At 29.8% G+C, this 27,302-nt stretch overlaps 10 protein-coding genes across 13 annotated transcripts in view; 6 read left to right on the top strand and 4 right to left on the bottom strand.

The window, feature by feature from the left end:
- LOC139099458 (chymotrypsin-2-like) overlaps nucleotides 1-27,302 on the top strand; it is a 161,840-nt gene that overhangs the window by 74,124 nt on the left and 60,414 nt on the right. The window lies entirely within an intron of this gene.
- On the bottom strand, nucleotides 52-456 carry LOC139099303 (cuticle protein 19-like). The gene has a single exon (XM_070651727.1). It carries the CDS (start codon nucleotides 454-456, stop codon nucleotides 52-54), a length of 405 nt encoding a protein of 134 aa, XP_070507828.1.
- Nucleotides 1,514-3,565, top strand: LOC139099399 (uncharacterized). Of its 2 annotated transcripts, none has more exons than XM_070651841.1 (2): nucleotides 1,514-1,621; nucleotides 1,984-3,565. In XM_070651841.1, exon 2 carries the CDS (start codon nucleotides 1,998-2,000, stop codon nucleotides 3,258-3,260), a length of 1,263 nt encoding a protein of 420 aa, XP_070507942.1. In that variant the 5' UTR covers nucleotides 1,514-1,621; nucleotides 1,984-1,997; the 3' UTR covers nucleotides 3,261-3,565. The 2 variants fall into 2 exon arrangements, with proteins under 2 accessions (XP_070507942.1, XP_070507943.1); XM_070651842.1 differs by lacking the exon at nucleotides 1,514-1,621 and adding an exon at nucleotides 1,812-1,846.
- Nucleotides 4,174-6,338, top strand: LOC139099411 (uncharacterized). Of its 2 annotated transcripts, none has more exons than XM_070651853.1 (2): nucleotides 4,174-4,271; nucleotides 4,639-6,338. In XM_070651853.1, the coding sequence occupies exon 2, from the start codon at nucleotides 4,653-4,655 to the stop codon at nucleotides 5,913-5,915; it is 1,263 nt and encodes a 420-aa protein (XP_070507954.1). In that variant the 5' UTR covers nucleotides 4,174-4,271; nucleotides 4,639-4,652; the 3' UTR covers nucleotides 5,916-6,338. The 2 variants fall into 2 exon arrangements, with proteins under 2 accessions (XP_070507954.1, XP_070507955.1); XM_070651854.1 differs by lacking the exon at nucleotides 4,174-4,271 and adding an exon at nucleotides 4,408-4,496.
- On the bottom strand, nucleotides 6,347-6,904 carry LOC139099412 (cuticle protein 19-like). The gene has a single exon (XM_070651855.1). It carries the CDS (start codon nucleotides 6,848-6,850, stop codon nucleotides 6,425-6,427), a length of 426 nt encoding a protein of 141 aa, XP_070507956.1. The 5' UTR covers nucleotides 6,851-6,904; the 3' UTR covers nucleotides 6,347-6,424.
- Nucleotides 10,510-10,965, bottom strand: LOC139099302 (transmembrane protein 234 homolog). Its single transcript, XM_070651726.1, has 2 exons — nucleotides 10,810-10,965; nucleotides 10,510-10,740 (listed from the first exon to the last, which is right to left on the bottom strand). Exons 1-2 carry the CDS (start codon nucleotides 10,963-10,965, stop codon nucleotides 10,510-10,512), a joined length of 387 nt encoding a protein of 128 aa, XP_070507827.1.
- LOC139099301 (uncharacterized) lies at nucleotides 16,923-17,501 on the bottom strand. Its single transcript, XM_070651724.1, has one exon. It carries the CDS (start codon nucleotides 17,499-17,501, stop codon nucleotides 16,923-16,925), a length of 579 nt encoding a protein of 192 aa, XP_070507825.1.
- Nucleotides 18,100-19,248, top strand: LOC139099300 (chymotrypsin-1-like). The gene is made up of 4 exons (XM_070651723.1): nucleotides 18,100-18,254; nucleotides 18,370-18,576; nucleotides 18,640-18,974; nucleotides 19,036-19,248. The coding sequence occupies exons 1-4, from the start codon at nucleotides 18,100-18,102 to the stop codon at nucleotides 19,185-19,187; spliced, it is 849 nt and encodes a 282-aa protein (XP_070507824.1). The 3' UTR covers nucleotides 19,188-19,248.
- Nucleotides 20,042-21,296, top strand: LOC139099282 (chymotrypsin-2-like). Its single transcript, XM_070651703.1, has 4 exons — nucleotides 20,042-20,205; nucleotides 20,296-20,505; nucleotides 20,564-20,886; nucleotides 21,079-21,296. The coding sequence occupies exons 1-4, from the start codon at nucleotides 20,051-20,053 to the stop codon at nucleotides 21,228-21,230; spliced, it is 840 nt and encodes a 279-aa protein (XP_070507804.1). The 5' UTR covers nucleotides 20,042-20,050; the 3' UTR covers nucleotides 21,231-21,296.
- LOC139099299 (peroxidase-like) lies at nucleotides 21,712-24,024 on the top strand. Its single transcript, XM_070651722.1, has 4 exons — nucleotides 21,712-21,799; nucleotides 21,899-22,952; nucleotides 23,277-23,906; nucleotides 23,961-24,024. Exons 1-4 carry the CDS (start codon nucleotides 21,712-21,714, stop codon nucleotides 24,022-24,024), a joined length of 1,836 nt encoding a protein of 611 aa, XP_070507823.1.

Genomic DNA, 27,302 nt, shown 5'->3' with positions numbered 1-27,302 from the left:
TTATTTTTTAACGTTAAGCATTTCAGTCATTAAATTTGCTTCTTTGTATTCTTAATAATGATGTCCATAGCTGTGTTCATGATGAGCATGTCCAATACGTTCAACATGAGCTTGGAATCCATTGTGCTTATCAGATGAGTACTTAACAACACGTTTGGTTCCATCAGCTTCATCCAATGTATATTCACCCTTAACAACATCTCCATCACGATGCTCCCATTGACTCTTGTGGTCATGTGTGTGTGGATCATGAACTCCATATTCAAATTTGTATGATGGATGATGATAATAATCCTTGCTGTCATGATGATCGTCGTGGTGAACTGCGACTACTGGAGCTGCATGATGAACAACTGGGACATGATGATGATGAACTTTGACTTCATATGCATGTGAAGCGTCATGATATGCAAAAGCAGCTCCGAAAAGTGCAAAAACTACAAAAATTGACTTCATTTTGTTAACTGTGAAGTGCTTGCTGTTGAATGTTTGAATTGGAACTGATGCAAGTCTGAACATGTTTCATGTTATTTATACTTCGATTATGTTGTAAGTTTTAAGTTTTGCAAATTATTTCAATGTGAATGAATTGAAAATTTTATTGAATTAATTAGTCTAAGTTCACAAACATTTTGACATCCAAAAAAATATTTTTTTTTGTTTCAACTTTTTAAAAGCTCACATTATTTTTTTTTTTATTATTTTTCAAGTACTATAGCTAGGTATATCTTATATATCTAATGTAATAGACCTAGAAGTCCAATAATTAATTAAAATATGGATTTGCTTTTGATTTTGAAATATAGATTTTGATATATATAGAAAGAATAAGCAGAATTTTTAGTGAACATTTAAGACTAGTTTCTAGGAACCTCATAGGGAAGTATACTTTTAGAAATGAAGGAGTAGCGTAGTGATCTATCAGCTAGAGACTTGTAATAGCTTTTATAAAAAAAATATACATTTCAAATATACATTTGTATATGTTGATGTTGTAAATTATCAAGAAATTGCGAATGACATTTGAGAGAGTCCGTGGATAACAATTGATCTATACAGGCAGCGAAGTAAGGAAGTAAATAAGTCAGTCACATCTATGATTGAATCTATGTTTGATTGGAATATTTGACGTAAGAAAAATCTCTTTGAAGATTTTGCCAACGTAAATCATTTTTTCAGAAAATCAAAACTTTTTTTATTAAAATGCACTAATTCAATCATAATAAACTGGTTTTTCCATCAGAGAATTTAAATATGTAAGAGCATTCAAGTCAGCAAATATTTGTATAACGTTTCGTCAATATGGCCAAATATTATTTATTTATTATTGTAAAAATAAAATTGAACGTAAAATTAAATTAGTAAAATCTAATTTCTGAATCAATTTTTGTAAAAAAAAACCATAACATTGCTATATAACAATGTTAGCGGAGACAAGAAGATGTTAATAATGACTGAGATATAAAAATCATTTGTTTGTTTGTTTCACGTTATATGATCAGATAGCTTTCAACATTCATGTGAAGAGTACGTGTTTAAGAAAATAAAAGATATCAAAATATTAAATTGCTTTATTTAAAAAAAAAAAAGAAAAATTTACCAGTTTTGAGGACATTTACAAGTATGTTTATTTGACTATTCTTCATTATAAGCTGTTTGTGTCATTTAGTGACGTTTGTTAAATATTATGAATAAAAAAGTGGATATAACTTTAATGCGTTGAATTAATCACTGAGTATAACATTGATATAAATAGAAATTTATGAATTTTTGTTATGTGCATTTTTTGATTTCGCAATCTTAAGATTATTTTAAATTTAAATTGAATCACACAAACCAAGTTGACGTGAGTAGAAAAGCGAAAAAGGACTCCAATTCAACAAGACCTTCTTTTGGATCGAAATCGGGTTATTGGGTCGCTTTTTCTGCTTACGAATATTATAAAAAAGCATTTGAATTTAATAAAATTATCACTCCTTTCAGCATATCTATAAAACATGCCATCTAATCAAAAACGAAGATCAAACGACCCGAAAAAGATTCAATTCAACTGTGAATCGCCTGACGTCTGGGAATTGAAAAGAAAATATATTTCATCAACAGAATTAGAAAAAGTGTCATCCGTTCCGGCTGAATTCAGAGTTATTTGCGATACATTTGACTTAGAATCTGATCTTACAACTCAATTTAGAGGCAAAAAGCTTATAATATATGCAAATAAAGTTCAAGTTTGTCAGTCAGTTAAAATTGATCTATCGGGAGTTCCTCATGACCCATTCAATGGTGATGCTGGACAAGATTCTGAAGGAAATGGTAAAGATGGATGTGATGGCACTGCCGGTGAAAGCGGAGGCAATTTCGCTTTGATTTGTAAATGCATAGAATTTAAAAATGAATCAGTTTTAAAAATAATTTCAAATGGAGCTGACGGAATGGATGGTCAAGATGGAGGAAACGGTGAAAATGGCAAAAACGCAAAGGATACAACTGAGAATAGTCTCACTGTCAAAGGTTGTGATTTTAGAATGTATAGTCCACTAGTAGCTGAAAATAGAAAATTTTATGAAATGTTTAAACTTCAAAAAATTCATACAATTTTACAAAACAATTCATCTAATTCGATTGTTACAACAGATGAAGGTCTTATTGGGTATGTCTTTGTACAAACTTATCAAAATGAGGTATATGGATTAATGTTGGCCAAAAGAGAAGAACTCGGATTGCCAGGAAAACCTGGTGGTCTTGGTGGATATGGTGGAAATGGTGGACATCCAGGCGAAATTACAATTGAGATTGATCAAAATGAAAATCCTGACCATATCATAATTGTTAATATTCCCGGACAAAATGGCAAAAATGGCAGTGGTGGATTTAATGGCTTAAAAGGTCGTGATGGAAGTGATGTCTGGATAGTTCATTCGACATCATTGCAGGAACCATTATGCTTTGGTCTAGATGAACCAACAAAATATAAGTTAGTTTGGGGTAATCAAACTGATTATTCAATTTATGATGGTGAAAAAAATGAATTTGTCCACATTGAAGAAGAGTATAAAATTCCAGTGATTTCCACCAATAAAATTAGGAACGAAAAGAAGAAAAAGAATAAATCTGATTGTGAAGCTTACCCAAAACCGTCAATTGATATTGATAATATTAAAGCTATTAATTCGCCATATTTAAAAGAAATTGAAAGTGGCTTCATTGAAAAAATTTTTTCTAAAATTTCAAAAACAGCTAAAAATCATAAAAATTCGTAATTTTTCGCGTTTTTCACCTATAAAATATTTTAAAAATAATCAAAAAGTATCCTATAGCCATTTTGAAGGAGAACAACGTCAGAAAAGAAGATAAACAAAAATTGAAATTTTGTGACATCAAAATTAATCGCCTACTTGCCCAAAATTTTGCAAAAAAAATTATAGTTTTTGCGCAAGAATTTATATTCAGTAACAATGGAACATCATAAAAATATTTTTCTTATGGAATCTGAAAATTCACTGAATTTGTATTTTTTTAATCGATTTTAGCAAGAAATTATATGCTCAAGAAATTATATTTTTTACCCTACCTAATTGTTTGTTGTTATAAAATAAAGAGAAGCATTTGTATATTTAAATGACATTTGTATATGTTGATGTTGTAAATTATCAAGAAATTGCGAATGACAATTAAGAGAGTCCGTGGATAACAATTGATCTATACAGGCAGCGAAGTAAGGAAGTAAATAAGTCAGTCACATCTATGATTGAATCTATGTTTGATTGGAATATTTGACGTAAGAAAAATCTCTTTGAAGATTTTGCCAACGTAAATCATTTTTTCAGAAAATCAAAACTTTTTTTATTAAAATGCACTAATTCAATCATAATAAACTGGTTTTTCCATCAGAGAATTTAAATATGTAAGAGCATTCAAGTCAGCAAATATTTGTATAACGTTTCGTCAATATGACCAAATATTATTTATTTATTATTGTAAAAATAAAATTGAACGTAAAATTAAATTAGTAAAATCTAATTTCTGAATCAATTTTTGTAAAAAAAGCCATAACATTGCTATATAACAATGTTAGCGGAGACAAGAAGATGTTAATAATGACTGAGATATGAAAATCATTTGTTTGTTTGTTTCACGTTATATGATCAGATTAATTTCAACATTCATGTGAAGAGTACGTGTTTAAGAAAATAAAAGATATCAAAATATTAAATTGCTTTATTTTTTTTTTTAAAAAAAGAAAAATTTACCAGTTTTGAGGACATTTACAAGTATGTTTATTTGACTATTCTTCATTATAAGCTGTTTGTGTCATTTAGTGACGTTTGTTAAATATTATGAATAAAAAAGTGGATATAACTTTAATGCGTTGAATTAATCACTGAGTATAACATTGATATAAATAGAAATTTATGAATTTTTGTTATGTGCATTTTTTGATTTCGCAATCTTAAGATTATTTTAAATTTAAATTGAATCACACAAACCAAGTTGACGTGAGTAGAAAAGCGAAAAAGGACTCCAATTCGACAAGACCTTCTTTTGGATCGAAATCGGGTTATTGGGTCGCTTTCTCTGCTTACGAATATTATAAAAAAGCATTTGAATTTAATAAATTTTTTTTATCACTTTATTCAGCATATCTATAAAACATGCCATCTAATCAAAAACGAAGATCAAACGACCCGAAAAAGACTCAATTCAACTGTGAATCGCCTGACGTCTGGGAATTGAAAAGAAAACATATTTCATCAACAGAATTAGAAAAAGTGTCATCCGTTCCGGCTGAATTCAGAGTTATTTGCGATACATTTTACTTAGAATCTGATTTTACAACTCAATTTAGAGGCAAAAATCTTGTAATATATGCAAATAAAGTTCAAGTTTGTCAGTCAGTTAAAATTGATCTATCGGGAGTTCCTCATGACCCATTCAATGGTGATGCTGGACAAGATTCTGAAGGAAATGGTAAAGATGGATGTGATGGCATTGCCGGTGAAAGCGGAGGGAATTTTGCTTTGATTTGTAAATTCATAGAATTTAGAAATGAATCAGTTTTAAAAATAATTTCAAATGGAGCTGACGGAATGGATGGTCAAGATGGAGGAAACGGTGAAAATGGCAAAAATGCAAAGGATACAACTGAGAATAGTCTCACTGTCAAAGGTTGTGATTTTAGAATGTATAGTCCACTAGTAGCTGAAAATAGAAAATTTTATGAAATGTTTAAACTTCAAAAAATTCATACAATTTTACAAAACAATTCATCTAATTCGATTGTTACAACAGATGAAGGTCTTATTGGGCATGTCTTTGTACAAACTTATCAAAATGAGGTATATGGATTAATGTTGGCCAAAAGAGAAGAACTCGGATTGCCAGGAAAACCTGGTGGTCTTGGTGGATATGGTGGAAATGGTGGACATCCAGGCGAAATTACAATTGAGATTGATCAAAATGAAAATCCTGATCATATCATAATTGTTAATATTCCCGGACAAAATGGCAAAAATGGCAGTGGTGGATTTAATGGCTTAAAAGGTCGTGATGGAAGTGATGTCTGGATAGTTCATTCGACATCATTGCAGGAACCATTATGCTTTGGTCTAGATGAACCAACAAAATATAAGTTAGTTTGGGGTAATCAAACTGATTATTCAATTTATGATGGTGAAAAAAATGAATATGTCCACATTGAAGAAGAGTGTAAAATTCCAGTGATTTTCACCAATAGAATTAGGAACGAAAAGAAAAAACAGAATAAATCTGATTGTGAAGCTTACCCAAAACCGTCAATTGATATTGATGATATTAAAGCTATTAATTCGCCATATTTAAAAGAAATTGAAAGTGGCTTAATTGAAAAAATTTTTTCTAAAATTTCAAAAACAGCTAAAAATCATAAAAATACGTAATTTTTCGCGTTTTTCACCTATAAAATATTTTAAAAATAATCAAAAAGTATCCTATAGCCATTTTGAAGGAGAACAACGTCAGAAAAGAAGATAAACAAAAATTTAAATTTTGTGACATCAAAATCAATCGCCTACTTGCCCAAAATTTTGCAAAAAAAAATTATATTTTTTGCGCAAGAATTTATATTCAGTAACAATGGAACATCATAAAAATATTTTTCTTATGGAATCTGAAAATTCACTGAATTTGTATTTTTTTAATCGATTTTGGTCAGAAGAGTTTATCGTTAAGAAAGCATAAGCATTTAAAAATTTCATGCCAGAAAAAAAATTATTTATTGGAGAATTGGTTCGCGCAAGAAATTATATGCTCAAGAAATTATATTTTTTACCCTACCTAATTGTTTGTTGTTATAAAATAAAGAGAAGAATTTATTAAAAATTTCATTTTTTTAATTTTATTTACAAACGTTAACCATTTCAGTCATTAAATTTGCTTCTTTGTATTCTTAATAATGATGTCCATAGCTGTGTTCATGATGAGCATGTCCAATACGTTCAACATGAGCTTGGAATCCATTGTGCTTATCAGATGAGTACTTAACAACACGTTTGGTTCCATCAGCTTCATCCAATGTGTATTCACCCTTAACAACATCTCCATCACGATGCTCCCATTGACTCTTGTGGTCATTTGTGTGTGGATCATGAACTCCATATTCAAATTTGTATGATGGATGATGATAATAATCCTTGCTGTCATGATGATCGTCGTGGTGAACTGCGACTACTGGAACTGCATGATGAACAACTGGAGCTGCATGATGAACAACTGGGACATGATGATGATGAACTTTGACTTCATATGCGTGTGAAGCGTCATGATATGCAAAAGCAGCTCCGAAAAGTGCAAAAACTACAAAAATTGACTTCATTTTGTTTAACTGTGGACTGTTTGCTGTTTAATGTTTGAATTGGAACTGATGCAAGTCTGAACATGTTTCATGTTATTTATATTTCGATTATGTTGTAAGTTTTAAGTTTTGCAAATTATTTCAATGTGAATGAATTGAAAATTTTATTGAATTAATAAGTCTAAGTTCACAAACATTTTGACACCCGAAAAAATATTTTTTGTTAGTTTTTGTTTTCTGAATGTATTTCCTAAGTTTATGTTAAATCAATAATTCTAACAGAGACGTAGTTCATGCTTCTTAGTGTTTAATTACAGCATTTTAATTAGAATTAATTTTTTTTTTATATTTATTAATTATATTTTATTTACGTCATCAAAATTTAATTGCATTATTAAGTGACTAATACCTTAAAGTTATACAATTTTATATAACATTGATATAACATTGATATAACATGTATCCAGTTTTACTCAGCTTTTTCTTTCAATTATCAGATTTTTTCAGTTTTCTAGAAACACGTCTTCATCTATAATTTTGATTTAATTGTTAAATATTATATGTACTTAGGTAAGGGATTAAATGTAATTTAAAACAAAAAAACTTTAAAACATCGAAGAACTTTTCTTAAATACGAGATATGAGTACATTTATAATTACGTAGTTTATAGAAAAAGTAATCAAAAGAGATCAACGTTTCGAATAATTTAGAAAAAGTTCTTGTAAAGCTTTAAATTTTTCATAAAAAAATCAATATATTTTTGAAAATTGCAATTCAATAGCATTTAATAATAGAAGTTTAAAAATAAACATAGTAAAATTTTGCATGTTTTCATAAAATTTTAAATCGCGGAAATTTAAATGAAGCAAGAAGGTTTAAACTTTGAACAAAACAAATTATTTTCAATTTAAAGTGAATATCACAAATAAAAACGAGTCTTTACCTTCAATTTGAAGAAAAAAAAAATAATCAAATTTTATACTAAATAAATCTCACAAAGTAATGAAGCGTATTATATTAATCAATCATATAAATTTTAGATTGCAATACGATTAGATCGAAGAATGATGCAACATTGAGAATAATTTCCCATGCTTTGAAAATGGAAAAAATGGAAAAAATGGAATTGACGGCAAGGATGCAACACATGTTATTTTAAGATTATGGGTTAATATTGGTAAAAGGAAGTGAAGGACAACGTGGAGGTCGTGGCGGATTTGAAGCAAAAGGTGGATCTGCTGGAAATATTAAAATCCAATGTGATTAAAATAATTTTATAAATTTCATTACAAAAATAAGCAATCCTGGGCGATGTGTTAAAGCCGGAATCAATGGATCTAAAGGCAATGATGATGAATGTGGACGAGATTTATGGAAGTATGATTTTAGAAGCTGGAAACAACCAGAAACGTTTGGTCAAGAGAGACCAGCAAAATTCAAATTGGTGTGGGGTGCAGGAGATTATAAAGTTGTTGAGGAAGATTGTGATATGAATTAGTCGCAAGCAGATCTTTCGATTGCAAATTCATTGCCTGACAATGAAAATGATGAATCATAAATGTATATGATTTATGCTCTCAGGTTATTATGCAGGTGATGCAATTTTTTTTAAATTTGAATATTACACTGATAACTGGACTTGCATCCTGTCAAGCAAATGAAGTTTAATAAAGCTATTATTGTATGTAAATCTCAAATTTGATGCTATTTGCATCAGTTGGAATTATACATAATTTTTTGAATAAAAAGTAATTAGTTTTAAAATTCTTTGTTAGATTTTATTAGCAAAAATTTACATTTATTTTTATTTGGTAATTTAACTTTCTTTATTCAATTCGATTAATAATGGTGTCCATAGCTGTGTTCATGATGAGCATGTCCAATACGTTCAACATGAGCTTGGAATCCATTGTGCTTATCAGATGAGTACTTGACAACACGTTTGGTTCCATCAGCTTCATCTAATGTGTATTCACCCTTAACAACATCTCCATCACGATGCTCCCATTGACTCTTGTGGTCATGTGTGTGTGGATCATGAACTCCATATTCAAATTTGTATGATGGATGATGATAATAATCCTTGCTGTCATGATGCTCATCTACATGATGATATCCAGTTGCAATGTTGTGATCATCACGTGAGACATAACTTGAACCATGTCCATAAGCTGATGCGGCAGCGATGAGTAATGAAAAGGCAATAATCGACTTCATATTTGTTTTTTTGGGTTGCTATTTTTTGCTGTTGAGTGTTTGAATTGGAACTGATGTCGGATTGAACAGCTGATCGTGGTTATATACTATTTGGATGTTGCAACTTACACACTTTTTCGTGCGAGTTTTAGTTTTATTGATTTAATTAATAACGTAAAATTTTTAGTGATTGCAATAGGTTAATATTTTGTTTGAACTCTAGATATGAGATCAGAATTAATATCCTTTATCAATTAGCTACGTGTGGTTCTTAATAAAATATACAAAGTATAAAAAAAATGAATTTATTTAAGGTAAATGTTTTAAAAATTAAATTATATAAATCTTCCCAATGAATAATTTTAATTTTAGTTGACACTTACTTTTAGTTGGGCTCGTTTAAAGCTGATTCATTATTATGGAACAGTAACAGCAAGAATTATTATCATCATCCATCATACAAATTCGAATATGGAGTTCATGATCGACACATACATGACCACAAGAATCAATGGGAACAGCGTGATGGAGATGTTGTTAAGATCATCTGATAAGCACAATGGACTCTAAGCTCATGTTGAAAGTATTAGAAATGCTCATCGTGATAAGGTTTTTGAAAGTAATGTTGAATGATTTTGTGCTGTTAGTTTGGCATATGGCAATGGGCTTGAAGCTTACTAAAACTATTATTAACTGAAAATTTTTTAATTAAAAATTTTTTAATTAAGAATTTTTTGACAACAAATAAAAGTACCTAAATTTTTAATATTAGTGAGTCTATACATAATAATTGATATTGACAATGAAAACTATTACAATATTGGTTTTCAAAATCACATCACATAACTAACCACACTCAAAATTTTTTTATTGCCCAAGCAAATTCCACGCACAATTAGTCCCAATAATTCATAAAACAATTTAATTCATAGCGAAAAAATTCGATTTTTACGCAAATTTCTCACTTCAAGTTCATTACAAAACATCATTGGTAATTGTTCGCTATGTTTACATTAATCGAATTTCAATTTGCTTTTAACTTGTAATGAAATTATTAATTAATGATGGGAGTCCAGATGAGATTAATCTATTTGATTGTAGATGGCGTTGAAATCGAAGTAAAAGATTTTATGTTATTTAATTTTTTATTTAAATTGGTGATTACAATAAAATAAAAGGCTTGAAGTTTGTGTTGATCAGTCTTATCCTGAATGTTTATTTAATTTCTTTCTTTTCTTGTCATCTCTTGAGAATACGTGCTTAACTTGCTGTCCATATAAATCCAAAATTATAGACAATTGTCAAATCAACTTATGTGCTATGACTTATTAGACTGCTATGTTATGTGAGGTTTATCGCAAAACAGATGATTCCAACGAATGGTTAAAATTTTTAATCCATTTAACATGCCTTTGGATTGTTTTGATGTAAAGTAAACTTTAGCCATTTATGTGTAAACATCATAAATGATTGTTTATCAAGACTAACTCTCATGTGAGATGCAAATCAATGAACTTCCTAATGTCACCAAAATGCCTCCAAGAAGAATCCTTAAACTAATTTTATGTTTTTCTAAAATTATTGACGTAATACTAGTAATGAGCATTGTCAATGAGTTTGTGAGAATCACAGCAACGGAAAGGCTTGACTTTTGATTTAATGCATAAAAATAGAGAATTGATCCAAGTTGGTTGACACCAAATGTTGTAAAATACTAAAATAAAATAAATATTTAATAAAAATCAGGCCCGATTGTACAATTTCACATGACGACCATCCTTACCTTCCAATTTGTTGCCAAATATTTTAATTCGGCTAATATTTGTTTCACTCTTGAATTTTCTATTTTTATGTCTTTAATTCCTTTTGAATTCTTTTTCAGTAAAACATTTGTGATACCCCAAAGGATTGCAGTTATGACATAAAGATGTAAAGTCATTAGATTTATAAAAATTTTAATATTATGATTTAAACTTTTTATTGATATCAGTACATTTGTTGTTTACTTTGAAATGCGTAGTTGACTTCCCTTTCTGGATTATTTTGAAATTTTGAAGATAACGGAAAAGTGAATTTTACACTTACTTACTAATTTTGCTGGCAATAAAAATCGCTATCAATTATTATCGGTGGCTATTGTTAACTCCTTTATAATACGAAATTTTATTTCTACTCAAATTCGTATAATGTCACGATAAACATTAAAATAAAACAATTTTTTTAATAAAGACACCGATTTTTAATGAATTTGCTATATTTTAGCCCAAAAAATAAATCTATTTAAATTGAAAATAATTTTATAAAATCACGAATTCTAAATAATATTTTTAAATTTGAATATTTTTTTAACAAGTGAATTTTTAATTTACAAATATAAGAACCAATAAAATTTTAATTTAAAAAATTGAAAATAAATGAATTTTATATTATTATTAAATCAAAGTTTATCTGTAAGGAATTCCAGTTGAATCATGAATGAAACTCAAAAAGGCAGCAACCCTTGTTGATCCTTGCCAAACATTCGTTCCAGATGTAGCAACAAAGACATTAACACCGATTAAAGTTAAAGTTCCACCGACTGTAGCGACAAATGGACCACCTGTATCGAATAATTGTTTTTAATTATTTCAAAAGTTTTCAACTAATAACTTGTGGATTTTTTTACCTGAGTCACCACCTTGAAGAGACGAAGATCCACTTGTTGGTTGACTGCATAAAATATTATCACCCAAATAGCACTGAGAGCGAATAAGGACCTTAAATTGTGTATACTGTAAGTATCTTGGTAGTTGACCTCCTCCAATACCTGAAATTGTGATTAATATATTTTTCTGAATGTTCTTGCAATAAATTCTTACCTCCAAATCCAATAGCAGTTCCAACATATCCTTCAAATAATGAATTTTCACGTCCCCTACTTGGTAAAGCAATTGGCTTAACTCGACTGTTACTTGGAGCATTTTGTGCCAATTTAAATAATGCAATATCAGGATGATTTCCATCTAAAGCATTCAACCAAATGAACATGCTGGAAAATATTTTGACGGTTGGATTTTGACGGTCAGCGGATCCTAATGATGCTAGTACTGATTGTGCATTAGTACTGAAAAAATGAAAATTAGTTAAACTTGAAAATTTTACTTATTTTAAAACTCAAACTTACTCAGCGATGCAATGCCTAGCACTCAGAACCCAGTTACTAGCAATTAAGCTTCCAGTACATAAAATTCCACCAGATATCAAATTAATCGACAATTCAGCCACAAATGGAAATTGACCATCTCTTGCCTGCTTTCCATTTGATATTCGTACGACTGGTCTAAGCGGGGATTTTGTTACATTTCGGTTAAAAACAAAATCATCGACACTATCTGGATTGACAATTTCGCGTTGGTGGATTGTAAATTCTGAAGATGAAGGTTGATCATCAGCTTTAGCGACAGTCAATAGGACTGAAATTATGAAAAAATATTTCATGCTGATGTCTTTTGATATCATCAGCTGTTTTAGATTTATTGATATGCTAAGTTTAAGTCTGAGTTAAAAAAGTAAGACTGACTACCAAGGCTTGAAAAGCTGCAACTTTTATAGATCAATTTGAATTTTTATTTAAATTTTTTATTTGCACAGATTTTTTAGATCCGTTTCCTTGTTTTTTATTTAACTTAATAAATGCTTGTTTTCATGAAATGAATTACTTAAAAATAAATACAAGTGAAAAGCATCAAGTTTAAATTCGAAATTTACTCCTAATAACTAAGCATTAGAAATGCCTACATAAAAAAATGGTAAATAATCATATAAATTAAATTTTTTAAGTACTAAATAAAGCCGCAAGCTCTATTTTGAAAAAAAGGCATTAAATAAAAAAGATAAGTTAAAATACTAATTATCATGAAAAAATGAAAAAAAAAAGTAATGTTCATTTTGTAAATAGATTGTTATTAATCTGATAAATTAATAACACCTCGGAAATAAATTATAAAAAGTGTTAAAAGTCATTGTTTTTGTGTTTTTGAACTTGGGACTTGAGTTCATTTTGCCCAGCGATCACTATTTGGTTAGCAAATAGTATCCAATCCATAGCAAAAATTTCATTAAAAACACTCAATTTTTTTAAATTAATTGTTCAGGGTTAGTCGACTTCAAATCCGAACTGTCAACTATGTCAGGTTGCTGAGATCTCACGAGATCCTAGCCATCTAATCAGTCAATTCTTTTCTGACTACGACCATGCATCTACTTTCCCATTGACTCTTTAAGAGGAGATTTGATATTTAATGTGACATTTAATTTCCATAACAATTCAAAATTTTTTTTAGTCGTTGTGATCCACGAAATTTTGTAAGTTCCTTCTGGAAATACATCAAAGGCTTTTGTCATATCAAGTGTGATATTTTTAAGTTCAATATCGCGTGTGTAAGGACATTTTTGAAAAGCAGTACCAGCAATCGGTCTAATTAACTCCACAGCTTGAACTAAAAACAAATGTCCAGTCAATCCGTCCATAATTGGACACCATGCGATCTTTTTTGTGTTGATTACTTCGCGATAAATATTACCATATCGATAAAATAAGATCAAATGAACATGAACAGGAGCTGGAATAGGTTCAGCAAAGTGAATTTTGACATTTAATGTTGCATGCTGTCTGGACACTGCTTTGATGTAGCAGTACTCGATTACTGCTGATTTATTATTTGAATCACATTCAATTGATCGAAATCTTGCACTGTATTGGTTATTGTTATTACATTTTATAGAACTTATGCAGAAAATGACGAGAAAAAGGACAAAAATGAACTTCATTTATTGAAAAATGATTTCACAATGAATGCAAAAATTCCATAATTATATATCACAATTCAGAGTTTAACTTTTGCAATTTTTTTTTGGATAATTTGTATAATTGTCTCTATTGTTGACAATCTAATCTTGACTAATCTTGAATGTCAATTCGAACCTTGTCCAGTCAAACGTTCATCCACAGTTTATTAGTCTAAAAATCCAGGTAAAATTTGGTTTTCTCTAGAGTTTTTTACGCTTCATATGAAAATCTAACCGAATTTTTTTTTTCAATCGTGGTTTCCTCTTAGAATTAGACTTTTTTGAGATTATAAAAAAGTTAAATACTGAAGACAGGTTCAAGAAATATTATGAGATTCGTTATCAAGCGTCAGGAAATAAAAAAAATAAAATTTTTTTAAATGAAAACAACTATAGTCGTCAAAAGTCGACATATCGAACATTTGGAAATAACCATGTTCAAAATTTAATGCTACACTTTCGGGTGCTACAAATTCCTTCTGGAAATACATCAAAAGCTCTTTCCTCATCAAGTGTGATATTTTTAAGTTCAGCGTCATATCTATAAGGACATTTTTGGAAAAAACTTAAAGCAATCGGTCTTATTAGTTCCAAAATTTGCATTAAATAAATGATCAGTTCATTATTGGACATCATGCGATCTTTTTTGTGTTGATTACTTATTGCTGATTTATTATTGATCGAAGTCTTGCATTGTATTGGTTATTCTTATTACATCTTACAGAATTTATATAGAAAATTGTGAGAAAAACTACAAAACTTGACTTCATTTATAGAAAGCTGTTTTGTGAATGCGTTCAAAACATTATTATTGTAAATTGTATCAAATTGTTTACTGTTTAAATAATTTGATAAAATTATGATTAAATTGTTTAGTAAGTAATCTAAAATACAAATCATAATTTTTTTTATTTTGTAAATTTTTGTCAAACCAGTATGATAAGGAGGATTCAACAGCTCACCATTCGATCTGATTTTTGTAATCATTTTTTCTCTAGACGCAAACAGCTCTATTAGGGCATCGTTGGTTCTATTAAGGACACAGATATATTAAAATTCATATAATTGTAAATATTTCAAATCATTCAATTCAATCGATCCAATTTTGATCTGTTATTATAAATTTGTGTTTTTTTGTGCATAATCACTGAAATAAATGATAAATATTATGACAAAAAATAAAAAAAAAAACAATTAATTTCATTTTTGAACATTTCATTTTTGTAGACTTAAAAGGAAATGAATTTTTTAAGTATCGGAAATTTCGATCTAAATTTGCAAAATTAGACAGTTTAAATTTTTGTGACTTATCTATTTAATTGCTTGTTGTGTAATTGTTTGTATTATTCTAATGGCACCTGAAAATAATTCGTTCGATGACTTTTTAAGTGAATATTTTCAAGGTCAAAAAGTGCGGTTATGCAGTTTTCAGAAATCCGCTACCAGAAATTCTAGAGCTTTCAAACTTGAAATTATAAACTTGAATGAAAATGTTGATTTTGTTTATCCCATTGATTCTTTTATTGGAGACCTTACATGAATCGATGCATTGAATCTCCAAAGTATGTCCATAGTTTTATTTCTAGTAATCCAAGATGATTTATAAATACCTTCGGGAAAAACATCAAAGCCTTTTGTATCATCAAGTGTTATATTTTTTAATTCAATGTCTTCTCCGTATGGACATTTATGTATGTTTTTGGCAACCAATGATTTAATTTGACGAATAGTCTGCATAAGAAACAAATGACCAGTAAGTCCATCCATTATTGCGCACCAATCAATCAATTTTGTATTGATTACTTCACGATAAATAGTTCCATATCGATAATATAGAATCATTTGAACCCAAATTGGATTATCAGATGGTCTGAGATTTTTGAAGTAAGCATTTACAGTTGTTACTCGTCTGGAATAAGCTTTGATGTAACAATATTCAACAAATGATGTGTAGTTATCAGCTTGACATTCAATCGATCGAAATCTGGATCCATACGTCAATGAAGGATTTTTCTTTTTATTACATTGGACTTGAATAGTAAAAACGATAGCAAAAATGAATAAAATTCTTAACTTCATGTTTACTAGAATGATTCTAAATTTTAAATTTTTGTACACTTTTATTTTAACATCTGATTTATAAAATTCATTTTTAATATATAATTGGTGAGTACTCAAGTGTGGTTGTGAACCATGTGTTTAATGATAGGAAATCATTTATGATTTGATTTGAATAATTTACTACATTTTACACATGTTCAAATAATTACAATCAAATAGTATCTTAACATTTAAAATGTAAATGACTTTAAATTGCTAAATTCCAAAGATTCAAGTTTGGGTTAGAATAGGATTGTTATGTGAATTTTTCTGTAATTTTCTCATATGTTAACGCATTTTCATAATCAGAACACAGTTTTACAACCCTGGCTAGAATAATTGCTGCTTATGTATCTAACCGGAATTCAATCAAAGACTAGACTAGACTTGTGTAATTCGCGGCATTAAAATTGTAATTAGAAATTATAGATGAACAGACATACAAAACAGGTGCGTAGCCAGCAAATTTTGTTAGGTAGTAAGTGCTAAGACGATATTTTTTTTGAAATCTTTAATTAAATCATATTCAAAATCGCATATCATAAACAAGGAGTATTAAAGTGAATTTTTGTGATCCATACAAAAAAAAATTCTAAAATTCCGCTTCCTCTCAAAAAGTTTCTTGGTACGTCTCTGTCACATAGATTTAGTAGAAATTTTAGTTACCAAGTAGAACAGAAGCAATTTAAAATAATGAATATAAAATAAGGTTGTAAAATTGTTGCAATACAAAGGTTTATCGTATCTTCCTAGTATACGCTCCTGACACAAGATACAAGTAATGCGACTAAATGAAAATAATGTATTTTTTCTTTATTATTCAAGGTATAGTTCAATTAGTTTTGACATATTTTAACCTAAGATTTTATTTTTCTTAAGGTTTCCCAAATTCTAGGTTTTGACAATTTTTGAGACCGAGACTGAGATTAACAAGGAAAGTCTTGATTTCGGTATCGAAAAACTCTAATTTTATCCCATAGACTCTTTTAATGGTGATTTGAGCTGCACGGTAACATTAAAACTCCAAAGTATATGAAGAGTCTTGTTTTGACTTATCCATGTTAATTTGTATGTTCCTTCCGGAAAAATATCCATACCTTTTGTGTCATCGATTGTCAAATTTTTTACCTCAATATCAAGATCATAGGGACATTTGTGAATAGCTTTATCTGCAAATTCTTTAATCTGTTGAATGGTTTGCACTAGGAATAGATGGGCTGAAAATCCTTCCATCATTGAGCACCATTCAATCCTTTTTGTATTAATTACTTCTCTGTAAATGTTTCCATAACGGTAATATAAAATCATGTGGACATATAGTGGCTTATATGAAGGTCTAAGATTCTTTAAATGAATATTTAATGTTGTTACACTTCTAGAGACAGCTTTGATGTAGCAATACTCGACAGAAGTTGTGTAATTGTCAGCTTTACATTCAATTGATCGGAATCTTGATGCATAGGTAAATGCTGGATGATTTTTATTGCATTCAATGAAGCTTAAGCAACTCAGAATTAATAAATTCAAAACAAAAAGTTTAGTTGACATTATTAATTTTTCTAAAATTTATAATGTGAAACAGGTCACTTTATATGGTCGAATAAAGCTTGATAGTAGAAACTAAAAGTTATTATATTATATTTTTGGTTGTATTACAACTATTTATGAATAATTATGTGCGATAATTTGGAGTATTAAGAATTTTGTAATTAAATAAATGTTTCTGTCAGCATTTATTCCGGAGACGTATTCAGGGGAAAAAGGAAAGAAATGGGTTGGATAGGAACCATCTTATTTTGGGAAAAACTCTTCTATTTCTGCGTTTGAAAAAAATTAGAATGATCGAACCTAAAAAACTCCACTTCACCCTAACTACTCTCCTGATAATGAAATCCGTTTTAAACACAACCCTGCTAAGCATTTTACAATTACAAGTTTAGTATAAAAAATTACACACAAATCGATCATATTTAGGGTTTTTACTCCCGAAAATAAAATCTACTGGAACACAATTCAATTTCGGAATTAAAAACTCTAATCACGACAGAAAAAAAATTCGACGACATTTTGATAAGAAAAAAATCTACAAAAATATTAAATTTTCTGCAAATAAATTTAGTTTTAAAATTAATTTCAAGATCAAAACATGTTAAAAATTTCAATTATATTTTTTATTTTATTTATTTGCAAATTATCAAATGCAAATTTAGAACTTGCGCCACATATTGTTGGTGGTCAGAATGCCACTTTGGGACAGTTTCCATTTGTTGCTATTTATCAACATAAGGAACGTAAAGGAAGGTATGGATATATTTTAAGAATCTTTTTTCAATTAAATTAAATCCGGCACCAAGTCAGAGTCACGATAGCCAAGGATCGGTTTTTTGATTGATATAAAATCTTTCTCATTCAACAGCTTGGCATGCGGTGGTGGAATCCTAAATGATCGATGGATTTTAACAGCTGCACATTGTCTAGAAAATTTTGAACCTGATGAAATGATAGTTCTAGTGGGAACAATTAGTTTAGTTGAAGGCGGAACAGTTTATGAAGTTGAAAATGTTTTTCCTTTTGATTACTACGAAGTGGAAATTCCACCATTTTTTGTCAGTAACTGGAATGAGTGAGTAAAAGCATTGAATTGCTTGAATTGATTTTGAATTTGTACTAAAAAAATTTCTCCTAGTATCGGCCTTATTAAGACAAAATCTCCAATAATCTTTAACGACTTTACTCAACCAATGACAATAACTTCACAAACGAGAATTTTTGCGAACATGAAAGGAACTGTAGCTGGATTTGGTGCATATTTCACTAATATAACTCTTAATCCACCGCCAGAAGAGATTGTTTTGTCAACAAATTTAAGATTTTTCGATACAAGAGTTTTGTCGCAAATTGAATGCAATTATAGGACTTATTTGTTTAATTTCTTGAATCCTGATTATCCAATTCATCACATAATTCATCCGACCAATAACCTTTGCACATTGCAACAACGTGGAACTGGAATTTGTTTTGGTAATAATATTTGAAATTTTAGATCCAAAAATTATCTTACATATTTATGTATGTGAAACAGGTGATTCTGGATCAATTCTTGTGGTTGGGAATGAAGCAGTTGGTGTAGCTGTCAGTGGAGTACGACTATGTGGTAATAGAACTCCAGATATTTACATGAGAATTTCATTGTACTATGGATGGATACAGCATGTTATGCAGCGTAATTTATAAAAAATTGTAGAAGTTGAATAAGCTTAGATAATTAGTATTGAAAAATATTGGAAAAATACTTTTTGAACATGTCTATGATAATCTTCATATATTATAATAAAGTTATTAATTGCATAAATTAAGTCTCGAGACACGTTAATTAATTCAAGACATCTCCTTAGTTTTTCAGGATAATATTCTAGGTCACTTTTTTGAATCATTTTTTATAGAAAGACATAGTCAATATTTATTTTTTGTTGCCTTATTGAAGACGATGATTAGTCGTGATGACAATTTTGTCCTAATGGACGTTTTGCTTTGATGATCCTGGGTATATCAATGCAACGGATACAATGTGTGTGTCGCGAATCACACAAACCGATTTGGTGTGACTAGAACAGTGAAAATGCATCCGAATTCAACAAGACTTTCCCTGGGATTGAACTAGGGACCTTTGAGTCTATTGCTCGACTTCGTGAACAACTTGACCATAGCAATTTTATCACTGCTTGTCCAATATACCCGGAAAACATATGGATGATTTGCAGTCATTTCTACATGATTCCGCAACTTGTCAACTGAAGTATCAAGGCAATTTTAAATTCATAAATCTCATTAATTCCCAGTTTTTACATTTAATCCTTTTTTCTACACAAGAAAACAACATATTTTCAAGACATTTATCCACTTTAATCTGTTTGTTTACTAATTATTTCACACGTGCTTGCATTTAGCCTGCATGCTTTGATTATCACTCAACCTTTAATCCATGATTACTCACAAGTTGATAAAACAAATTATTTTTAATATTCAACACATGAGGAAATTAGTCTCCAAAATTTAAGAATTGTATTTAGTTTAATTTAAAACGAATTCATGTAAACATGTCAAAATTTTCAAATCTAATAATTTTTATTTCAATTTTTTCATTTTCATACGGAAATATTGAAATTACACCGACGATAATTGGAGGTAGAAATGCAACTTTAGGACAGTTTCCTTATATGGTGTCACTGCAGGCCAAAAGACATATTGGAAGGTGAGAAATATTACCAAGAAAATTAAAACTGAAAGTTTTATGTCTACATCCTTTAAAGCTTCAATTTTGATTTTTACATACATTCAACAGACATGGTTGTGGTGGAGGAATTCTTAATCAACGATGGATCATGACAGCTGCTCACTGTATTTACAACATCGGTCCAGATGAGGCAATTGCGATGGTTGGAACTGTAACTTTATCGCAAGGTGGTCAAATTTATGATCTTGAAAAACTTGTCTCACATCCTAAATTTCATAATGGTCAGTGGAGACCGTGGTTCCAAAATAATTGGAATGAGTAAGTAGTAAGTCTAGTTGTTTATTAAATTACTAATCATTCACATATATTTTATTAGTATTGGCTTAATCAAAACAACAATTCCAATAATATTTAATGAGTTCGTCCAACCAGTCTCAATAAATCGTCGTAGAATTTTAAGAACAACTCCAGGAATTATTGCTGGATTTGGAATGTATTTCAAGAATATTACAGTATATCCTGACGAAATGGTTATGTCTGAAAATCTACAGTATGCTGAAATGAGAATTTTAAGTCATTTTGAATGTGATATTCGGACAAATATTATTAATTTTCTTGATGAAACTTATATGGCACCAGTTATCCATATGAAAAGCAACATCTGCACAGTTGAACCTAAAGGAGTTGGAATTTGCTTTGGTTAGTATTAAGTATAAATTTTAGAGTTGAATTTTTATCCATACATTTTTGCATGGATTTCAATCTTAATTGAAAAGTCTGGAAAATCTTCAAAAAGAGGGATTTTAACCCCCCTCTCCCATCTGAATTTGACAATAACTAAATTGTAACCTTTTAAATATTCCGATTCATATATTTTTCTTAAATTTACAGGTGATTCTGGCTCAATGCTCCTTAAAGATGGTCAAGTTGTTGGTATTGCTGTTTCTGGAGTATGGCTATGTGGTAATGGACTTCCTGATATTTTCACAAGAGTTTCTTCGTTTACGGAATGGATTGATAGCTATATTTATGATTTAAATTAATTATTTTAAATTTGAGTCATTTAAAGTATTAAAAAAAAGAGCCAAAAATAAATTAATAAAAGTTTAAGGTGGTTCAACTTTTAATAAAAATAATACAAAAACCACTTAAGTTTAAGCAGTTTTAACTTAAAATATAAAATGTTAAAATAAATAAAAAAGAACTTTTATTAGAAGGACACGATTTGGATATATAGCTTGTTTTGTAGTGTAAATATCAACTTATGTCGTGAATTGTTAAATTTTTAGCTTGCAGTAGCTTTCATAAAGTCTATAAAAGCCGTATGAATGCACAAAAAATTGTCAGTTTTTGGTAGAATATTAAGCTATCAGTTAGAATAAAAGTGCAAGCTGAATTTTTTCAAAAATGAAAGAAAAAAAAGAAAGTTCTTTAAAATATTTTGAAAATGGATATTTAACTCCAACGTTAATACTTTTTGGTGGGTCATTTCATCAGTTCTGTTATTTATTAAAAATTAATCAAATGATTTGTTTTAATTTAGCACTTATTGTTGCTGTACTTGCTGGTGGACCAGCTTTTTTCATATCATACTTAAGTGCTGCTATAAGAGGTGACATTATTGAATTATCAATAAATTTATACGCTTATGTCATTTAGAAACCAAACAGATTCTTATTTTATTTTATTAAACTTTCTAATTGATCCATAGAAAAAATCTGCACGTTCCAACATTCAACACCAACATGTTCACCATCATCATACCGTTCGTATGATGGGTCCTGTAACAATCTACAAAATCCTCTTTGGGGTACAGCCAACTCTTTCTATGGTCGTTTATTACCTGCTTATTATGGTGATGGAGTCTCAACTTTTCAAAGATCCGTCACTAATCAACCACTTCCAAATCCTCGAAAAATTTCAACAACAGTTTTTGGAGATATTAGTGTTCCTGATCCAGTTTATACAATCGCAATGATGCAGTATGGTCAATTTATTACACACGATTTGGGTTTTGGATTGGATGGTAACCGTCCATCATGTTGCTCGGGATTAATTGGTCAATTAATACCAAACGTACCAGATTGTGATGCAATACACGTTCCTAGTGAAGATCCTGTATTACCATCAAATATTACTTGCATGTTTTTCACAAGAGATGCTACATCTGCTGATTTGTCATGTCCAGCTCCTGCAGCTGGCGAGCCAGTTGAACAAATCTCATCAGTTACGACATATCTTGATTTATCTGTTATTTATGGTAATTCTGAAGAATTAGCTAACTTTTTGAGAAAAAAGGAAGGTGGATTATTTAGAATGGTTGAAACAGATGGACATGAATATCCACTACATGATCCAAACCCAACAGTCCATTGCAGAGTTCATCCACCACAAGACCTCTGCTATATAGCTGGTGATGAACGTCTAAATCAAAGTCCACACTTGACAATCATTCACATCTTATTCATTCGTGAGCATAACCGTCTAGCAAGAGCACTTGCTGCCCTTAATCCTCACTGGAATGATGAAAAACTATTCCAAGAAGCTCGTAAAATCAACATTGCTCAACATCAATATATTTCATACTACGAATGGCTGACGATTTTCTTAGGAACTCAAAACATGTTAAACCTTGGTATGATCAAGCATTTTAGTGGTGATGAGTACGTCAATGATTATGATTCAAGTGCAAAACCAGCTACTTTTAATGAGTTTTCAAATGCAGCTTTTCGATTCTTCCATTCACAAATTGAGGGTCATTTGAAGTGAGTTTTTTTTGAAATTTTTATGAGTTCTTCGTGACTTTTAGTTCTTTTGAATTCAATTTTATGACTTAGTATTAAAATTCCGTAAAAAACTTGCTGATATAATTTAAAATTTGAAAAGTGATCAAAATATTCACTTATTACGTTATGGAAAAAAATGAATTTTTTGACCCCATTCTCTGCCTTCGCTACAAAATATCTATGGATAAAAAGTGTCTTCACCAAATCGTAGATCCCTCACTTCATAAAACCAAACAGCCAGATTCTTTCATAATTTAAAAATTTGTCGAAATTTTATAATTTTCCATTTTTTCATTATTCTAGTCTCCTTACAGAGTCCCGCGAAATAATCAGAACAGTTGCAATTAGCGATCACTTTAATAACCCAAACATCACTCAAGATTATTTTGATGAACTTGCACGTGGTATGGTTTACCAAAACTCTCAACTTTCAGACACCAATTTTGATCAGCAGATTCGTGATTTTTTGTTTAAAGGCAATAAACAATTTGGTCATGATTTAATGTCAATAGACATCCAAAGAGGACGTGATCATGGTATTGCCAGATACAATGACTATCGTGAATATTGTGGAATACCACGAGCAACTCAATGGGATGATTATTTAGACTTAATACCTGCAAATGAAGTTGCAAATCTAGAATTACTTTACCAAAGTTTTGAAGATGTTGAAATGGTTGTTGGTGGACCACTTGAAACAATAATTGATGAAGAAACATTAGCTGGTCCAACAATATTGTGCATTTTAAATAAACAATTTATTACAACTAGAATCAGTGACAGATATTGGTTTGAATCTGGTGATCCATTAGTCGCGTTTACTCGACAGCAATTAAATCAAATAAGAAAGACAAGTTTCGCTAGAATTTTGTGTGATAATTCAAATAACATCACGACAGTTCAACCACAAGCATTCTTCACTGTCAATGACACGTGAGTATACATGTAATTTTAAATAAGAACTAGAAATAATTTAAATTTTTTTAGGAATCCCATTGTTCCTTGTTCACAAATTCCTACCTTAGATTTAAGTTTTTGGCAGGAATCTTGATTGGTTAATGCGAATTTGTTTGTTATGAATTTTGTTTCAATTAAATATTTTAATTAAAAATAAATATCTTTTAATTAATAAGATTATGCTTAATTAAGAAATTGATTTTGACTTTTTATTATCAACATAAAAACGCAAGTCTTATTTGACATTATCAAATTTTTTTTTCAATAAAAACGCAAGTCTTATTTTGACATTTAGACTATTATCTTAAATTTTTTTTCAATTAACAGTTAAAAGGAATTATTATTTTCTCGGTTCTCTTTTCAAGTAGAAGCTTAATTATTTTTGGATATGAATCTATACTAGTTTAAGAGTATTTTAAGGTATGGATTTTACAAAACCGCTTTTTAAATTTTTTTAATTTTTTGAAAATTTTTGGCACATCTTCAAAAAAATTCAAAAAAGAAAATTACAAATAAATTCAGTGACAAAGCAGACACCATAATTAATGGATTACATCGGATGAAGTGGTTCAAGTGCATGACACGTGATCGGCAACAAGTTAAGAGATTTGTCATAAATCATCTACACAAGTGCAATTCTTTGATGCTTGATTGTTTTCTGTGATGGAGGGTTAAAAATCGAGATGATATATTTTTTATGGTTTTTTTTTGGGATTTTGTTTACTAAAGAATTTAAAAATTTATTGGAATTTAATTCAAATTTACAAAAAATTCTTAAGCGTGTATTAAAGTTAACCAAGATTCTCAAATTTTCCATAAAATTCGGTTAAAATTCAAATATTTTCGTTTTAAAATAGGACAGAAAAGTAATTTCATTCTTTTTTAATTCTGCCTAAAATCTACAAAAAATCGGCGTGTCTCATGAAACTCAACTTCAAAATTCAAAACAAATTTTCAATAATCATCTGGAAACAATCAATTTTCACGCTTATTTTAATCTTGTCATCAAATCTCAATTTCTCATGTTCATCAAATTATCTCATTCATCCTCATCCGACAGTCCAAAGTGTTCATCTCACTCCCAGTTGATAAAAATCTTGAATAAATGAAATTAAAACTAATATATCAGGAGGGTGAGTAAACATGCTGCTTAGCAAATGACCCATAAAAAATTTTCATTGTCTCGATTACAATTCCAACCCCACTCCAATTCCAAATGACTCACAAGTGGAAAATTTATTGCATTCGACAGGCAAAAATATGCGGTGTGTTGCTACAATTTGATGTTCATTTTTGATGTTGTCTCTTGAGATTTGAGACATTGACTCTTGAGATTATGCACCGTGCATACCATGCGACATGTGAAATTGAATGAAAATTATTTTATTTCTTTCTGTTTTACATTCCCACGATTGCTGAGTTTTGAAGTAGAAAAAATATTTATTAATTTTTGATATTTTTATGGTGTGTAGATTGAATGAGATGAGAAAAAGGGGTTGCAAGGTTACTTGATGTGCTGGTAGACAGATAAATTTCTATGACATGAGTTAAAGCAATTTAATGTATTAAATAGTGGAATTTGTGCTTTCGCTTTATTTGGTAGGCAAGAACAATTATTAGCCTCGATTCGCTCTAGATCAGCTCTGGATTTCAATAACTTGAATATCTAAATATTTTTTGTTACAAAAACTAAAACGATTTGAAAATTTTTTTAAAATAGAAAAAACTTGGATCCACAAATCCAATCATAGACAAACATTGTGTTTGAGCGATCTAATCAGCATAAAACTGATTGATTGTCGAGCATCCTGATGGGCATAACATAAAAGCTAGAACATAGTTTTCTAGTCGTATTGGTAAAACATCAAAATACAAGCTTATTTTGGTAAATTTTGCTCACAGTCTGTTAGGAGTAATCCTAAAGATATTCGGAAACCTAAAACCACTCCAATACAATCTCGCACTATAAAATGAATGATCTAACCATCAAACTATAAAGTCTGCATTTTTTGATTTTTGGAACAGAACTGATTTGTATGACATCTTAGAAAATACTGAAAGAAATTTTCAAGTTTTAAAATATTTTAAGAAATCCAATTTATCCTTCTTGACTGAAAATTTTATCTCAAAACTCTCAGAATATCATGTTCATCCTAAAAAAATCTAGTCCATAATTTCATCATTCCATAGCATCCCTTCACTCTCTTTTTTACTATCCATGTATCTAAAAAAAATATTCACACGACCATAAAAATGTGAGCATTTGTCAATTACGAAGCACATTCGCTCTCAAATTCACATCCCTCGGTATCTTACCATCTACCCTCATTGCATTCTAGTAGCTCCGCCTATTTTTTTGTTCATCTCAAATCAAATTATGCTTTCATTGTTTGTTGTCTCATTTTGTTACTCAACATATCTTCAGATTAGATAGAGACAACATCATTTCCGAAGCACAAAATAAAATAAAAATTTCACAGTATCAAGAAACATAAATTGCGCCATCCAACGCACAAGATTTTTTTTTGTGTTTTTGTGTACATGGACTGAAAAAAAATGAAAATTGCTCTAACACTCAAACAGATGCCTTTCATTTAGAAGTTCGCGTATTTGGTGCATGAGAGGGAGTTTAGGGTATGGGGAGATGAAGAAACGGGAGAAAGATGAATGAGATTGACTTGAAGGATGAGAAGAGAAATTTTGTAGAATTAAGGGATGAATTTTGGGGTAAATGGAATTGGAATTATTTTTTTAATGATTTTGTAGAAGTTAAAACGAGTTATTCAATATAAATCAGGATATTAAGACCGAGTGGACACTAATGTCAATATGGTTTGATTTGTCATTCCAAGAACTAGTTAAAAAAAAGTCAAATTTGGCATCACTAAGGCTGTGTATCAATAAGACTGTGCATCTTTAATTATGTGTTTCACTGAAGCTGATCGTCACTAAAGCTTAGTTTATTGTACTTGACATAGGGAATTGACAAGAGGAAGACAGCGATAGAACCTGCTTGTCCTAAATGACAGCATGCTCGCCTAATCCAAATCTGTCTAAAAATTTAACATTCTCTCATTTTACTGCCACTGCTATTGCTATCCCTAAATTTCTTTCCCTTTCTCTCTTTCACATTTACTTCTCTTTCCATTCAAAATAATTTTTTGAGGCAACAATTCAGCATCAGTAGAGTAACAAGAATGAAAAAAATTCTCAACCAAGCCCTCGTTTTTATGAACAGCAGCAGTAGCAGTAGCAATAGAAAATCTAGAGGAAAAAAACATAGGAAGAGAAAATGCAGCCCACATATACACACACAGTTACAAAGACATAGAAAATAATTTTTCAGGCACAAATACAGAAGCAGAGTCAGCA

Source organism: Chironomus tepperi, unplaced genomic scaffold (genome assembly GCF_022539635.2).
Source record: "Chironomus tepperi strain 1889 unplaced genomic scaffold, CSIRO-AGI_Ctep_v1 contig_467, whole genome shotgun sequence".
NCBI lineage: Eukaryota > Metazoa > Arthropoda > Insecta > Diptera > Chironomidae > Chironomus > Chironomus tepperi.
The sequence above is the reverse complement of the archived record's forward strand: the minus strand, read 5'-3'. Positions and strand labels throughout refer to the sequence as shown.

Coding starts and splice junctions, on each gene's coding strand:
- LOC139099300 (XM_070651723.1), top strand. CDS start 18,100: ATGTTAAAAATTTCAATTATATTTTTTATTTTATTTATTTGCAAATTA. Junction 18,255..18,369: donor CATAAGGAACGTAAAGGAAG/GTATGGATATAT, acceptor CTCATTCAACAG/CTTGGCATGCGGTGGTGGAA. Junction 18,577..18,639: donor TTTGTCAGTAACTGGAATGA/GTGAGTAAAAGC, acceptor AATTTCTCCTAG/TATCGGCCTTATTAAGACAA.
- LOC139099301 (XM_070651724.1), bottom strand. CDS start 17,501: ATGTCAACTAAACTTTTTGTTTTGAATTTATTAATTCTGAGTTGCTTA.
- LOC139099303 (XM_070651727.1), bottom strand. CDS start 456: ATGAAGTCAATTTTTGTAGTTTTTGCACTTTTCGGAGCTGCTTTTGCA.
- LOC139099411 (XM_070651853.1), top strand. CDS start 4,653: ATGCCATCTAATCAAAAACGAAGATCAAACGACCCGAAAAAGACTCAA.
- LOC139099282 (XM_070651703.1), top strand. CDS start 20,051: ATGTCAAAATTTTCAAATCTAATAATTTTTATTTCAATTTTTTCATTT. Junction 20,206..20,295: donor GCCAAAAGACATATTGGAAG/GTGAGAAATATT, acceptor TACATTCAACAG/ACATGGTTGTGGTGGAGGAA. Junction 20,887..21,078: donor AGGAGTTGGAATTTGCTTTG/GTTAGTATTAAG, acceptor TTAAATTTACAG/GTGATTCTGGCTCAATGCTC.
- LOC139099299 (XM_070651722.1), top strand. CDS start 21,712: ATGATTTGTTTTAATTTAGCACTTATTGTTGCTGTACTTGCTGGTGGA. Junction 21,800..21,898: donor CTTAAGTGCTGCTATAAGAG/GTGACATTATTG, acceptor ATTGATCCATAG/AAAAAATCTGCACGTTCCAA. Junction 23,907..23,960: donor TTCTTCACTGTCAATGACAC/GTGAGTATACAT, acceptor AAATTTTTTTAG/GAATCCCATTGTTCCTTGTT.
- LOC139099399 (XM_070651841.1), top strand. CDS start 1,998: ATGCCATCTAATCAAAAACGAAGATCAAACGACCCGAAAAAGATTCAA.
- LOC139099302 (XM_070651726.1), bottom strand. CDS start 10,965: ATGACTTTACATCTTTATGTCATAACTGCAATCCTTTGGGGTATCACA. Junction 10,741..10,809: donor ATTTGGCAACAAATTGGAAG/GTAAGGATGGTC, acceptor ATTTTATTTTAG/TATTTTACAACATTTGGTGT.
- LOC139099412 (XM_070651855.1), bottom strand. CDS start 6,850: ATGAAGTCAATTTTTGTAGTTTTTGCACTTTTCGGAGCTGCTTTTGCA.